Source organism: Engystomops pustulosus, chromosome 11 (assembly GCF_040894005.1).
Source record: "Engystomops pustulosus chromosome 11, aEngPut4.maternal, whole genome shotgun sequence".
Taxonomy (NCBI): Eukaryota; Metazoa; Chordata; class Amphibia; order Anura; family Leptodactylidae; genus Engystomops; species Engystomops pustulosus.
Genome location: NC_092421.1, coordinates 90,625,458 through 90,642,229, shown reverse-complemented (window position 1 = coordinate 90,642,229; position 16,772 = coordinate 90,625,458). Strand labels below are relative to the sequence as shown.

At 45.5% G+C, this 16,772-nt stretch overlaps 1 protein-coding gene across 2 annotated transcripts in view; it reads right to left on the bottom strand.

The window, feature by feature from the left end:
- Positions 1 to 9,587: 9,587 nt before the first annotated feature.
- Positions 9,588 to 16,772, bottom strand: part of LPAR5 (lysophosphatidic acid receptor 5) — a 40,975-nt gene continuing 33,790 nt past the window's right edge. For both annotated transcript variants that reach the window (XM_072130109.1, XM_072130110.1), the window contains exon 2: positions 9,588 to 11,076. In XM_072130109.1, the coding sequence (XP_071986210.1) occupies positions 9,958 to 11,076 (1,119 nt within the window). In that variant the 3' untranslated portion in view covers positions 9,588 to 9,957. The remainder of the gene's footprint in view (positions 11,077 to 16,772) is intronic.

Here is a 16,772-nt window from a genome sequence, read left to right as displayed (position 1 = left end):
ACACTCCTGTATAACACTCCTGTATAACACTCCTGTATAACACTCCTGTATAACACTCCTGTATAACACTCCTGTATAACACTCCTGTATAACACTCCTGTATAACACTCCTGTATAACACTCCTGTATGACACTCCTGTATAACACTCCTGTATAACACTCCTGTATAACACTCCTGTATAACACTCCTGTATGACACTCCTGTATAACACTCCTGTATAACACTCCTGTATAACACTCCTGTATAACACTCCTGTATAACACTCCTGTATAACACACCTGTATGACACTCCTGTATAACACACCTGTATGACACTCCTGTATAACACTCCTGTATGACACTCCTGTATGACACTCCTGTATGACACTCCTGTATGACACTCCTGTATAACACTCCTGTATAACACTCCTGTATAACACTCCTGTATGACACTCCTGTATAACACTCCTGTATGACACTCCTGTATAACACTCCTGTATAACACTCCTGTATAACACTCCTGTATAACACTCCTGTATGACACTCCTGTATAACACTCCTGTATAACACTCCTGTATGACACTCCTGTATAACACTCCTGTATGACACTCCTGTATGACACTCCTGTATGACACTCCTGTATAACACTCCTGTATAACACTCCTGTATAACACTCCTGTATGACACTCCTGTATGACACTCCTGTATGACACTCCTGTATGACACTCCTGTATAACACTCCTGTATGACACTCCTGTATAACACTCCTGTATAACACTCCTGTATGACACTCCTGTATGACACTCCTGTATGACACTCCTGTATAACACTCCTGTATAACACTCCTGTATAACACTCCTGTATAACACTCCTGTATGACACTCCTGTATAACACTCCTGTATAACACTCCTGTATAACACTCCTGTATGACACTCCTGTATAACACTCCTGTATAACACTCCTGTATAACACTCCTGTATAACACTCCTGTATGACACTCCTGTATAACACTCCTGTATAACACTCCTGTATAACACTCCTGTATAACACTCCTGTATAACACTCCTGTATAACACTCCTGTATGACACTCCTGTATGACACTCCTGTATGACACTCCTGTATAACACTCCTGTATAACACTCCTGTATAACACTCCTGTATGACACTCCTGTATAACACTCCTGTATGACACTCCTGTATAACACTCCTGTATAACACTCCTGTATAACACTCCTGTATAACACTCCTGTATGACACTCCTGTATGACACTCCTGTATGACACTCCTGTATAACACTCCTGTATAACACTCCTGTATGACACTCCTGTATGACACTCCTGTATGACACTCCTGTATGACACTCCTGTATGACACTCCTGTATGACACTCCTGTATGACACTCCTGTATGACACTCCTGTATAACACTCCTGTATGACACTCCTGTATAACACTCCTGTATGACACACCTGTATGACACTCCTGTATGACACTCCTGTATAACACTCCTGTATGACACTCCTGTATGACACTCCTGTATAACACTCCTGTATGACACTCCTGTATGACACTCCTGTATGACACTCCTGTATGACACTCCTGTATAACACTCCTGTATGACACTCCTGTATAACACTCCTGTATGACACACCTGTATGACACTCCTGTATGACACTCCTGTATGACACTCCTGTATGACACTCCTGTATGACACTCCTGTATGACACTCCTGTATGACACTCCTGTATGACACTCCTGTATGACACTCCTGTATGACACTCCTGTATGACACTCCTGTATAACACTCCTGTATGACACTCCTGTATAACACTCCTGTATGACACACCTGTATGACACTCCTGTATGACACTCCTGTATGACACTCCTGTATGACACTCCTGTATGACACTCCTGTATGACACTCCTGTATGACACTCCTGTATGACACTCCTGTATGACACTCCTGTATGACACTCCTGTATAACACTCCTGTATGACACTCCTGTATGACACTCCTGTATGACACTCCTGTATGACACTCCTGTATGACACTCCTGTATGACACTCCTGTATGACACTCCTGTATGACACTCCTGTATAACACTCCTGTATGACACTCCTGTATAACACTCCTGTATGACACACCTGTATGACACTCCTGTATGACACTCCTGTATGACACTCCTGTATGACACTCCTGTATGACACTCCTGTATGACACTCCTGTATGACACTCCTGTATGACACTCCTGTATGACACTCCTGTATGACACTCCTGTATAACACTCCTGTATGACACTCCTGTATAACACTCCTGTATGACACTCCTGTATAACACTCCTGTATGACACTCCTGTATAACACTCCTGTATAACACTCCTGTATGACACTCCTGTATAACACTCCTGTATGACACTCCTGTATAACACTCCTGTATGACACTCCTGTATGACACTCCTGTATGACACTCCTGTATGACACACCTGTATGACACTCCTGTATGACACTCCTGTATAACACTCCTGTATGACACTCCTGTATGACACTCCTGTATGACACTCCTGTATAACACACCTGTATGACACTCCTGTATGACACTCCTGTATGACACTCCTGTATGACACTCCTGTATAACACTCCTGTATGACACTCCTGTATAACACTCCTGTATGACACTCCTGTATAACACTCCTGTATAACACTCCTGTATGACACTCCTGTATAACACTCCTGTATGACACTCCTGTATGACACTCCTGTATGACACTCCTGTATGACACTCCTGTATGACACTCCTGTATAACACTCCTGTATGACACTCCTGTATAACACTCCTGTATGACACTCCTGTATGACACTCCTGTATGACACTCCTGTATGACACTCCTGTATAACACTCCTGTATGACACTCCTGTATAACACTCCTGTATAACACTCCTGTATGACACTCCTGTATGACACTCCTGTATGACACTCCTGTATGACACTCCTGTATGACACTCCTGTATGACACTCCTGTATAACACTCCTGTATGACACTCCTGTATAACACTCCTGTATAACACTCCTGTATGACACTCCTGTATGACACTCCTGTATGACACTCCTGTATGACACTCCTGTATAACACTCCTGTATAACACTCCTGTATAACACTCCTGTATGACACTCCTGTATGACACTCCTGTATGACACTCCTGTATAACACTCCTGTATAACACTCCTGTATAACACTCCTGTATGACACTCCTGTATGACACTCCTGTATAACACTCCTGTATAACACTCCTGTATAACACTCCTGTATAACACTCCTGTATGACACTCCTGTATAACACTCCTGTATAACACTCCTGTATAACACTCCTGTATAACACTCCTGTATAACACTCCTGTATGACACTCCTGTATAACACTCCTGTATAACACTCCTGTATGACACTCCTGTATAACACTCCTGTATAACACTCCTGTATAACACTCCTGTATGACACTCCTGTATAACACTCCTGTATAACACTCCTGTATGACACTCCTGTATAACACTCCTGTATGACACTCCTGTATAACACTCCTGTATGACACTCCTGTATAACACTCCTGTATAACACTCCTGTATGACACTCCTGTATAACACTCCTGTATGACACTCCTGTATAACACTCCTGTATGACACTCCTGTATGACACTCCTGTATAACACTCCTGTATGACACTCCTGTATGACACTCCTGTATAATACTCCTGTATGACACTCCTGTATAACACTCCTGTATGACACTCCTGTATAACACTCCTGTATAACACTCCTGTATGACACTCCTGTATAACACTCCTGTATGACACTCCTGTATGACACTCCTGTATAACACTCCTGTATAATACTCCTGTATGACACACCTGTATGACACTCCTGTATGACACTCCTGTATAACACTCCTGTATGACACTCCTGTATGACACTCCTGTATGACACTCCTGTATGACACACCTGTATGACACTCCTGTATAATACTCCTGTATAACACTCCTGTATAACACTCCTGTATAACACTCCTGTATGACACTCCTGTATGACACTCCTGTATGACACTCCTGTATGACACTCCTGTATAACACACCTGTATGACACTCCTGTATAACACTCCTGTATGACACTCCTGTATAACACTCCTGTATGACACTCCTGTATGACACTCCTGTATAACACTCCTGTATGACACTCCTGTATAACACTCCTGTGTGACACTCCTGTATAACACTCCTGTATAACACTCCTGTATGACACTCCTGTATGACACTCCTGTATAACACTCCTGTATAACACTCCTGTATGACACTCCTGTATAACACTCCTGTATGACACTCCTGTATAACACTCCTGTATGACACTCCTGTATGACACTCCTGTATGACACTCCTGTATGACACTCCTGTATAACACTCCTGTATAACACTCCTGTATGACACTCCTGTATAACACTCCTGTATGACACTCCTGTATAACACTCCTGTATGACACTCCTGTATAACACTCCTGTATAACACTCCTGTATGACACTCCTGTATGACACTCCTGTATAACACACCTGTATGACACTCCTGTATGACACTCCTGTATGACACTCCTGTATGACACTCCTGTATGACACTCCTGTATAACACTCCTGTATGACACTCCTGTATAACACTCCTGTATAACACCCCTGTATAACACTCCTGTATAACACTCCTGTATAACACTCCTGTATGACACTCCTGTATAACACTCCTGTATGACACTCCTGTATGACACTCCTGTATGACACTCCTGTATAACACTCCTGTATGACACTCCTGTATAACACTCCTGTATGACACTCCTGTATAACACTCCTGTATGACACTCCTGTATGACACTCCTGTATAACACTCCTGTATGACACTCCTGTATGACACTCCTGTATAACACTCCTGTATGACACTCCTGTATAACACTCCTGTATGACACTCCTGTATAACACTCCTGTATGACACTCCTGTATAACACTCCTGTATGACACTCCTGTATGACACTCCTGTATGACACTCCTGTATGACACTCCTGTATGACACTCCTGTATGACACTCCTGTATGACACTCCTGTATGACACTCCTGTATGACACTCCTGTATGACACTCCTGTATGACACTCCTGTATGACACTCCTGTATGACACTCCTGTATGACACTCCTGTATGACACTCCTGTATGACACTCCTGTATGACACTCCTGTATGACACTCCTGTATGACACTCCTGTATGACACTCCTGTATGACACACCTGTATGACACTCCTGTATGACACTCCTGTATGACACTCCTGTATGACACTCCTGTATGACACTCCTGTATAACACTCCTGTATAACACTCCTGTATGACACTCCTGTATGACACTCCTGTATGACACTCCTGTATGACACTCCTGTATGACACTCCTGTATGACACTCCTGTATGACACTCCTGTATGACACTCCTGTATGACACTCCTGTATGACACTCCTGTATGACACTCCTGTATGACACTCCTGTATGACACTCCTGTATGACACTCCTGTATGACACTCCTGTATGACACTCCTGTATGACACTCCTGTATAACACTCCTGTATAATACTCCTGTATGACACTCCTGTATGACACTCCTGTATGACACTCCTGTATAACACTCCTGTATGACACTCCTGTATAACACTCCTGTATGACACTCCTGTATAGTACTCCTGTATAACACTCCTGTATGACACTCCTGTATGACACTCCTGTATAACACTCCTGTATGACACTCCTGTATGACACTCCTGTATGACACTCCTGTATAACACTCCTGTATGACACTCCTGTATAACACTCCTGTATAATACTCCTGTATGACACTCCTGTATAACACTCCTGTATGACACTCCTGTATAACACTCCTGTATGACACTCCTGTATGACACTCCTGTATAATACTCCTGTATAATACTCCTGTATGACACTCCTGTATGACACTCCTGTATGACACTCCTGTATAACACTCCTGTATGACACTCCTGTATAGTACTCCTGTATAACACTCCTGTATGACACTCCTGTATGACACTCCTGTATAACACTCCTGTATGACACTCCTGTATGACACTCCTGTATGACACTCCTGTATAACACTCCTGTATGACACTCCTGTATAACACTCCTGTATAATACTCCTGTATGACACTCCTGTATAACACTCCTGTATGACACTCCTGTATAACACTCCTGTATGACACTCCTGTATGACACTCCTGTATAACACTCCTGTATAACACTCCTGTATAACACTCCTGTATGACACTCCTGTATGACACTCCTGTATGACACACCTGTATGACACTCCTGTATGACACTCCTGTATGACACTCCTGTATGACACTCCTGTATGACACTCCTGTATAACACTCCTGTATAATACTCCTGTATGACACACCTGTATGACACTCCTGTATGACACTCCTGTATGACACTCCTGTATGACACTCCTGTATAACACTCCTGTATGACACTCCTGTATGACACTCCTGTATGACACTCCTGTATAACACTCCTGTATGACACTCCTGTATAACACTCCTGTATGACACTCCTGTATGACACTCCTGTATGACACTCCTGTATGACACTCCTGTATGACACTCCTGTATGACACTCCTGTATAACACTCCTGTATAACACTTCTGTATAACACTCCTGTATGACACTCCTGTATGACACTCCTGTATGACACTCCTGTATGACACTCCTGTATAATACTCCTGTATGACACTCCTGTATGACACTCCTGTATGACACTCCTGTATGACACTCCTGTATGACACTCCTGTATAACACTCCTGTATGACACTCCTGTATGACACTCCTGTATAACACTCCTGTATAACACTCCTGTATAGTACTCCTGTATGACACTCCTGTATAACACTCCTGTATAACACTCCTGTATGACACTCCTGTATGACACTCCTGTATGACACTCCTGTATGACACTCCTGTATGACACTCCTGTATAACACTCCTGTATGACACTCCTGTATAACACTCCTGTATGACACTCCTGTATGACACTCCTGTATAATACTCCTGTATGACACTCCTGTATGACACTCCTGTATAACACTCCTGTATAACACTCCTGTATGACACTCCTGTATGACACTCCTGTATGACACTCCTGTATAACACTCCTGTATGACACTCCTGTATAACACTCCTGTATGACACTCCTGTATAACACTCCTGTATGACACTCCTGTATAATACTCCTGTATGACACTCCTGTATGACACTCCTGTATAACACTCCTGTATAACACTCCTGTATGACACTCCTGTATGACACTCCTGTATGACACTCCTGTATAACACTCCTGTATGACACTCCTGTATAACACTCCTGTATGACACTCCTGTATAACACTCCTGTATGACACACCTGTATAACACTCCTGTATGACACTCCTGTATGACACTCCTGTATAACACTCCTGTATGACACTCCTGTATGACACTCCTGTATAACACTCCTGTATAACACTCCTGTATAGTACTCCTGTATAGTACTCCTGTATGACACTCCTGTATGACACTCCTGTATGACACTCCTGTATGACACTCCTGTATGACACTCCTGTATAACACTCCTGTATGACACTCCTGTATGACACTCCTGTATAACACTCCTGTATGACACTCCTGTATGACACTCCTGTATGACACTCCTGTATGACACTCCTGTATGACACTCCTGTATGACACTCCTGTATGACACTCCTGTATAACACTCCTGTATGACACTCCTGTATAACACTCCTGTATGACACTCCTGTATGACACTCCTGTATGACACTCCTGTATGACACTCCTGTATGACACTCCTGTATGACACTCCTGTATGACACTCCTGTATAACACTCCTGTATAACACTCCTGTATGACACTCCTGTATGACACTCCTGTATAACACTCCTGTATGACACTCCTGTATAACACTCCTGTATAACACACCTGTATAGTACTCCTGTATGACACTCCTGTATGACACTCCTGTATGACACTCCTGTATAACACTCCTGTATAACACTCCTGTATGACACTCCTGTATAACACTCCTGTATGACACTCCTGTATGACACTCCTGTATGACACACCTGTATGACACTCCTGTATAACACTCCTGTATAACACTCCTGTATGACACTCCTGTATAACACTCCTGTATGACACTCCTGTATAACACACCTGTATGACACTCCTGTATGACACTCCTGTATAACACTCCTGTATGACACTCCTGTATAACACTCCTGTATAACACACCTGTATGACACTCCTGTATGACACTCCTGTATGACACTCCTGTATGACACTCCTGTATGACACTCATGTATGACACTCCTGTATGACACACCTGTATGACACTCCTGTATGACACTCCTGTATGACACTCCTGTATGACACTCCTGTATGACGCTCCTGTATAACACTCCTGTATAACACTCCTGTATGACACTCCTGTATGACACTCCTGTATAGTACACCTGTATAGTACACCTGTATAATACTCCTGTATCGCAGTATATGGCGTTTCTGCACAGTATACACTGCCACAGGCTCATTGTAATGGATAGGCAGAAGCTATTCAGCCTCGGGTCAGACGAAGACCCAAGGCTACCATGGCAACCGATGGCCCCCAGTGTTAGCGATGGGTCTTCTCTACGATATGCAGCTCATCTCTGTATGAGGAGGGTCCAGCCCTCTTCATACACCCTTCATAGCTCCGTGGTGGATATATCCGTCGCAGAGCATGAAGGGGTTAAAAAGTGCTCTAAGTGCTTTAAGTGTTTTTTTTTACTTTTACAGGTTGGCTTGAACAAGCGATGCTCTGATGGTTTTACAGTCGGGTCCTGCTAGAAGGACGTGGTCCCAGAGGAGGATCGCACAGACCCAGGGCACTGGCAGACCCCAGGGCTGCCACCCCTCTCGGTAAGAGCCAGAGGGGGTGGGGGTTGGGGCAGTCAGAATCGCTTGAAATGCCCCTTTCAAGGGGTTAATACCCGCGATCGGAGGAATCTCCAATTGTGGATGTTAGAGGCCAGAAACTTGACGCAATAATACCTATTAGTAGTATTATGTCAAATGTCAGGAAGGGGTTAACGGAAATCTACCACTTGTTTTTATGCATTATGAATGGTGTAGCTACACTGATGCAGAAACATATCTTGTTTCATTCCTGATCCAAATGGTTTTGCTGAAAAAACAATTAGAAAATTCAGGACCTTGGAAAAGCTGGGTTGTGTGCTGCTGCCATTTATAAACACATTACACAGAGCTTCCTAAACTGTCCAGACAGGACTAATTAATCTGAGCTGGACGACTCATACACAGCTGCTGGGGGATGGTGCAGGGATTGATTACTTCTGCCTGTCAGTGATTACATCATCCTCTGGGGCAGTGCAAGAGGAGGAGCCCCGGAGGCACAGGAGCGAAAGAGCCTCATTATCCTGAATCCTCGTTATTGGCTCAAAGCTTATTGGATTGATCATATTGGCCTTTTGGGGGGGGGGGGTTAGATTTGTGTGCAGAACACCCAAAAATTCTCCAAAGCCATGTCAGTATCTGTGCAGTATTGTCACTAAAAGGGGTTATGCATTGGACACCATCTTAAAGGGTTCAGCTAATAAATTCTGGTAAATCAGTGGGTGGGCAGCTCGGGGACCCCCTTCCTCTGTCATCTTCTGACATGTCTATATGATAGATCTCGGGGACACACTATTGACTTTATTGTTTGGTTGGATCATTGACCGTCCATGACTAGTACAGACTATAGGTTGTACATTTAAAGGGATTGTCTCGTGCAGCGTGACCAGCTGCTCACAGGTCCGGGGTTGTGTTTGGAAGATTTGAAGATGTCTTTGAGTTCCTTCAGAATACGGCCTCAGATCTCAGACTCCTCCATCTTCCTTCTCTTCTCTTTGGACTGAGCGGTCCTCACGTGGAGTAAAGCGTTTTGCGTCTCGCTCTTCTCCGTGTTGGAGGTGACACTAGTTCTAAATGCTTTGGTTTCTGTGGCCTCAAAGTTCTTGGAGCTTTTCCCGTTCTTTTCCGAGTTCTTGCTGCTCCGTACGATGTGACTAAGTTTGCTCCGGAAACCTTCGGTGCTGAAGTAGTAGACCAAGGGGTCCAGGGCACAGTTTGTACTCGCCAGCAGAACCGTGACTGAAAGAATTCTCTTCAAGATGGGTTTGGAGTCCCACCAGTCTGGGACAAATTCTGCTCGGAGAAGTCCATAGGCCACAAGTGTTGCGTTATAGGGCACAAAGCAGAAGAGGAAGATGACGAGGTTGAGGCTGAGCAGTCGGATTGTTACTTTGTGTCTCTGAGCTCCTCCTTCAGAAGCCCGACAGAGTTCCCAGAAGACATGGCAGGAGCCGTATAGAACTGCCCCGAGGGGCAACAGGAACCCGATGACTTCAGCAACAAACAGCAATGGAAGCAGGTAGGTATTCCAACTACTCAGCCCCTCAAAACAGCGCGGCACCCGCTCATCCCCGTCCATGCAGTCTTTCGAGTTATGTACAAGGGCGGCAGGTACTGACCCACCCACTATGATCAGCCAGACACAAAGACACGTCAGACGGGCCACTTTACGGCGTCGTAGGTGACGGAAGCGCAGCGGGTGCACGATGGCCAAGTATCGGTCCACATTGATGCAGAAGAGGAAGAGGCAGCTGCCGTACATGTTGATGTGGAAGATGGATCCGGAGAGTCGGCAGAGGAAGGCTCCGAATGGCCAGTGGTTGTTGGCGTAGTAGTAGATCCTGAGCGGCAATGAGAGCGAGAAGAGGAGATCGCTGAGGGCAAGGTTACACAAGAAGGTGCTGACAACCGTCAGGGGTCGCAACCACCTCAGGAACACCACCAGGGACACCCCATTCAGTATCACCCCAAGGGGCATTAAGAGGCTGTATCCCACCAGGAGAACGGTCCGTGATTTTGGAGGGGTGTGTGCATCACAGTTGTCCAGCTGAGAGGAATCATTCATCACCAGAGAAACCTACAATGAGATGGAAGTAGTAAAAATGAGACATTCAAGCAATAGATAAAAATCTGAAAATCACATTTATCTATAGACTTTATACTCAACTCTACAATATATGAGGCAGATCAGAGGATCTGCCACCCCCACAGCTGCACTCACTATTCTGCTGCTGGTGCAGGCAATGTGTACATACATGACATTACTTATCCTGTACTGATCCTGAGTTACATCCTGTATTATACCCCAGAGCTGCACTCACTATTCTGCTGCTGGTGCAGTCACTGTGTACATACATGACATTACTTATCCTGTACTGATCCTGAGTTACATCCTGTATTATACTGCAGAGCTGCACTCACTATTCTGCTGCTGGTGCAGTCACTGTGTACATACATGACATTACTTATACTGTACTGATCCTGAGTTACATCCTGTATTATACACCAGAGCTGCACTCACTATTCTGCTGCTGGTGCAGTCACTGTGTACATACATGACATTACTTATCCTGTACTGATCCTGAGTTACATCCTGTATTATACCCCAGAGCTGCACTCACTATTCTGCTGCTGGTGCAGTCACTGTGTACATACATGACATTACTTATCCTGTACTGATCCTGAGTTACATCCTGTATTATACTCCAGAGCTGCACTCACTATTCTGCTGCTGGTGCAGTCACTGTACATACATGACATTACTTATCCTGTACTGATCCTGAGTTACATCCTGTATTATACCCCAGAGCTGCACTCACTATTCTGCTGCTGGTGCAGTCACTGTGTACATACATGACATTACTTATCCTGTACTGATCCTGAGTTACATCCTGTATTATACCCCAGAGCTGCACTCACTATTCTGCTGCTGGTGCAGTCACTGTGTACATACATGACATTACTTATCCTGTACTGATCCTGAGTTACATCCTGTATTATACCCCAGAGCTGGACTCACTATTCTGCTGCTGGTGCAGTCACTGTGTACATACATGACATTACTTATCCTGTACTGATCCTGAGTTACATCCTGTATTATACTCCAGAGCTGCACTCACTATTCTGCTGCTGGTGCAGTCACTGTGTACATACATGACATTACTTATCCTGTACTGATCCTGAGTTACATCCTGTATTATACCCCAGAGCTGGACTCACTATTCTGCTGCTGGTGCAGTCACTGTGTACATACATGACATTACTTATCCTGTACTGATCCTGAGTTACATCCTGTATTATACTCCAGAGCTGCACTCACTATTCTGCTGCTGGTGCAGTCACTGTGTACATACATGACATTACTTATCCTGTACTGATCCTGAGTTACATCCTGTATTATATCCCAGAGCTGCACTCACTATTCTGCTGCTGGTGCAGTCACTGTGTACATACATGACATTACTTATCCTGTACTGATCCTGAGTTACATCCTGTATTATACTCCAGAGCTGCACTCACTATTCTGCTGCTGGTGCAGTCACTGTGTACATACATGACATTACTTATCCTGTACTGATCCTGAGTTACATCCTGTATTATACCCCAGAGCTGCACTCACTATTCTGCTGCTGGTGCAGTCATTGTGTACAAACATGACATTACTTATCCTGTACTGATCCTGAGTTACATCCTGTATTATACCCCAGAGCTGCACTCACTATTCTGCTGCTGGTGCAGTCACTGTGTACATACATGACATTACTTATCCTGTACTGATCCTGAGTTACATCCTGTATTATACCCCAGAGCTGCACTCACTATTCTGCTGCTGGTGCAGTCACTGTGTACATACATGACATTACTTATCCTGTACTGATCCTGAGTTACATCCTGTATTATACCCCAGAGCTGCACTCACTATTCTGCTGCTGGTGCAGTCACTGTGTACATACATGACATTACTTATCCTGTACTGATCCTGACTTACATCCTGTATTATACACCAGAGATGCACTCACTATTCTGCTGCCGGTGCAGTCACTGTGTACATACATGACATTACTTATCCTGTACTGATCCTGAGTTACATCCTGTATTATACCCCAGAGCTGCACTCACTATTGTGCTGCTGGTGCAGTCACTGTGTACATACATGACATTACTTATCCTGTACTGATCCTGAGTTACATCCTGTATTATACCCCAGAGCTGCACTCACTATTCTGCTGCTGGTGCAGTCACTGTGTATATACATGACATTACTTATCCTGTACTGATCCTGAGTTACATCCTGTATTATACCCCAGAGCTGCACTCACTATTCTGCTGCTGGTGCAGTCACTGTGTACATACATGACATTACTTATCCTGTACTGATCCTGAGTTACATCCTGTATTATACCCCAGAGCTGCACTCACTATTCTGCTGCTGCTGCAGTCACTGTGTATATACATGACATTACTTATCCTGTACTGATCCTGAGTTACATCCTGTATTATACCCCAGAGCTGCACTCACTATTCTGCTGCTGGTGCAGTCACTGTGTACATACATGACATTACTTATCCTGTACTGATCCTGAGTTACATCCTGTATTATACTCCAGAGCTGCACTCACTATTCTGCTGCTGGTGCAGTCACTGTGTACATACATGACATTACTTATCCTGTACTGATCCTGAGTTACATCCTGTAAATCTTTTATTTTATATATAAAAATGAAAAACATTACAACAATAAACATAAATCAAGCCATAACTTCTGGCAAAACAAAACAATAATAATAATAACAAAACAATAATACAAACTAAAAGAGACTTACGAAAATCTCCTGGCCCAGCCACACACACCACACAATCAGCATTATAAAACAAAACCCTTTTTTTTTTTTTTTCCATAAATAACTAAAGAATACACAGCAAAAAAAAGACAAACAGGAAATAAAAACATTAAATATAACTAACTAAATCCCACGCCCATCACCCTCCCACCCAGACACTGGTCTAACGTCCAAAGTTCGCGCTATATAGTCCAGACCAGTGCCCAGGATCATATTGTCCAAATCCCGTCCACCCCCCTCCCAACCTAACACCCTAACACCAACACCCCAAAAACCAACCAGCCTATATACACAAGAACTATAACTACATAAATACACACTGTACACAAAATACAAACACATTAAACATATCCACATATAACGAACCAACCACATAAAGCCCAGGTTCGGCGCCTGCAAGCCCTACATCTCTATAACCTCAGATACAAAACAAAAATCTACAGTGTCAGCTTCAGCCAAACACCAGGAGCGGAGATGACAGACTAAGGGACACTAAAGGAGAACCCCCTCCAAAGGAGAGAGGCCCTCCCCGTGCCCAGCCTCTCATACTCCAGAGAGCACACCTTCACCAGGTCCCCCAGAATGTTCCTAACCACCTCAACCACCGGGAGGATTTTACGCTGCGTCGATACTAAACACCGTGCGTTCCACGTGTGGTACCTGACCACTAGACTGACTAAGAATAATGTGCAGCGGTCCCGGCCACCCAGGCCTCTGAATGCTCCATAGGCCCACTCCGCATAGGAGAGACCGGCCAACCCGGGCCAATGGATGGAAGCGCCCACCTGGTTGTACACCTCTGTGTTAAAGGGGCACTGAAGCAGGAAGTGGTCCATGCTCTCCAGCAGGCCACCGCACTCCTCCCGGGGACAACCCCTTTCCTCAGAGCTCCTACACTTCAGATTGTCCCTCCCACACAGCTTTCCATGGAAGCAGCGCCAAGTCAAGTCCCAAAACTTCAAGGGGATCCTGATGGAATTCAAAAGACCTAAACCCACCCCAAGATCCCGACTTGGGCAATCCCTGAGGGCCAGAGGCTTCTGGAAATGGGTCAACAGAACCCTTTTGTCAAGGACTTTCCTCGACATGGTCCTGACCTCCCACATTCCCAGACCCCACCGGCGAATCACCTTCAGAACCGGGGTAGCGTAAGCCGGAAGATGCCCATGTGGTGTACGGAGATCCTTCACTCGCCCTCCTGTCTCCCATTCCTGGAAGAAAGGCCTAAACCATCCCCTGCAGGAGTATACCCACGGAGGAGCCCTCTCTTTCCAGAGGTTTGCGATATTGATCTTAAGAAAGGTATTCACTAGGAACACCACAGGGTTGACCATACACAACCCTCCTTGTCTCCTCGTGCGGTAAGTAACCTCCCTCTTGATTAGGTTCAGCCTATTCCCCCATAACAGCTGGAAGAACAGACTGTACACCCGAGTCCAGAGGGGTTCTGGCAACATGCACACACTGCCCAGATATATCAGCAATGGGAGCAGGTAAGTTTTAATCAAGTTCACCCTTTCCCTGAGGGTCAAAGACCAACCCTTCCACTGGTCCACCTTCTGGGCGGCGATCTTAAGCCTGCCGTCCCAGTTTTGCATGGGGTAATCCCCCTGGCCAAATTCAATGCCGAGAACTTTGGCAGAGTCTTGGGGCCCTGGAAGAGTGTCCGGGAGATCAAAGCCTGGACCTCCCTCTCCCAGCCAGAGACTCTCACACCTATCCCGGTTGATCTTGGACCCAGAAGCCTCTGAGTAGCGGTCAACCTCTGACATCACCCATTGCGCCTCCCCTCTCGAGGACACAAAAACAGTGACGTCATCGGCGTACGCTACCACCCTTAGAGTGGCTTCCGGTGCTGCCCGGTCCATCCCGACTCCCACCAACGGCCCACGATCAACCCTCCTAAGGAATGGGTCAATCGCGAACACGTACAGTAGTGGGCTCAGAGGACAACCCTGGCGAACACCAGACCCAACCTCAAAAGAGCGGCCAATCCAACCGTTCACAAGCGGGAAACTCTCTGCCCCTGCGTACAAAACTTTAAGCCAATCGACAAACTCCCCCGGCAGGCCATACCTCAGAAGGACAGACCAGAGGTACTCGTGGTTAACCCGATCAAACGCTTTTGCCTGATCCAAGGACAGCAAGTACCCCTTCCAGTTACCAGCCCTGCCCTGCTCCACTGCCTCCCGGACACAAAGCACAGCACTAAATGTACTGCGGCCTGGAACAGAGCAGTGCTGGGTCCCCGAAAGGAGCCGGGGCGCAAACTGCACCAGCCGATTAAACAGCACCTTTGCCAAAACCTTTCTGTCCGTATTGAGAAGCGCTATGGGACGCCAGTTCTCAATACGAGATCGGTCCTTACCCTTTGACAGGATGATCAGGGCTGACCTCCTCATTGACTTCGGCAGAGCGCCCGAGGAAAGACACTCATTGAATACCTCAGTCAAGAGGGGAACCAAGGCGTCCTTAAAGGTCTTATAAAACTCAGATGTTAAGCCATCCGGACCTGGCGATTTCTTGAGGGCGAGCCCTTCAATCGCCAGGCTGACTTCCTCTTCCCTGATCATCTCTGTCAAAACATCAAGAGAAGGGTCTACTCCTGGCTCAGGGACAGTTTCTGCCAGGAAAGCCGACATCACATCCCGATCTAGATCCTTCCTGCCCAAGAGGTGCGAGTAGAAGGATCTGACGACCTCCAGAATCCCTGATCTGGACCTTTTCAGGGATCCCGTACTGTCAACCAGTCCCGTGACAACTTTACCATTCACTGACATCTTGCAGTTTCTGTAAGGGTCGGGCGAGCGGTATTTCCCGTAATCCCTCTCAAAAACCAAAGATGCGTGTCTATCGTACTGACACCTCTTCAGCAAGGATTTCACTCTGGAGATGTCCTCACGACTACCTCCAGTCGAGACGAGATGCTCGA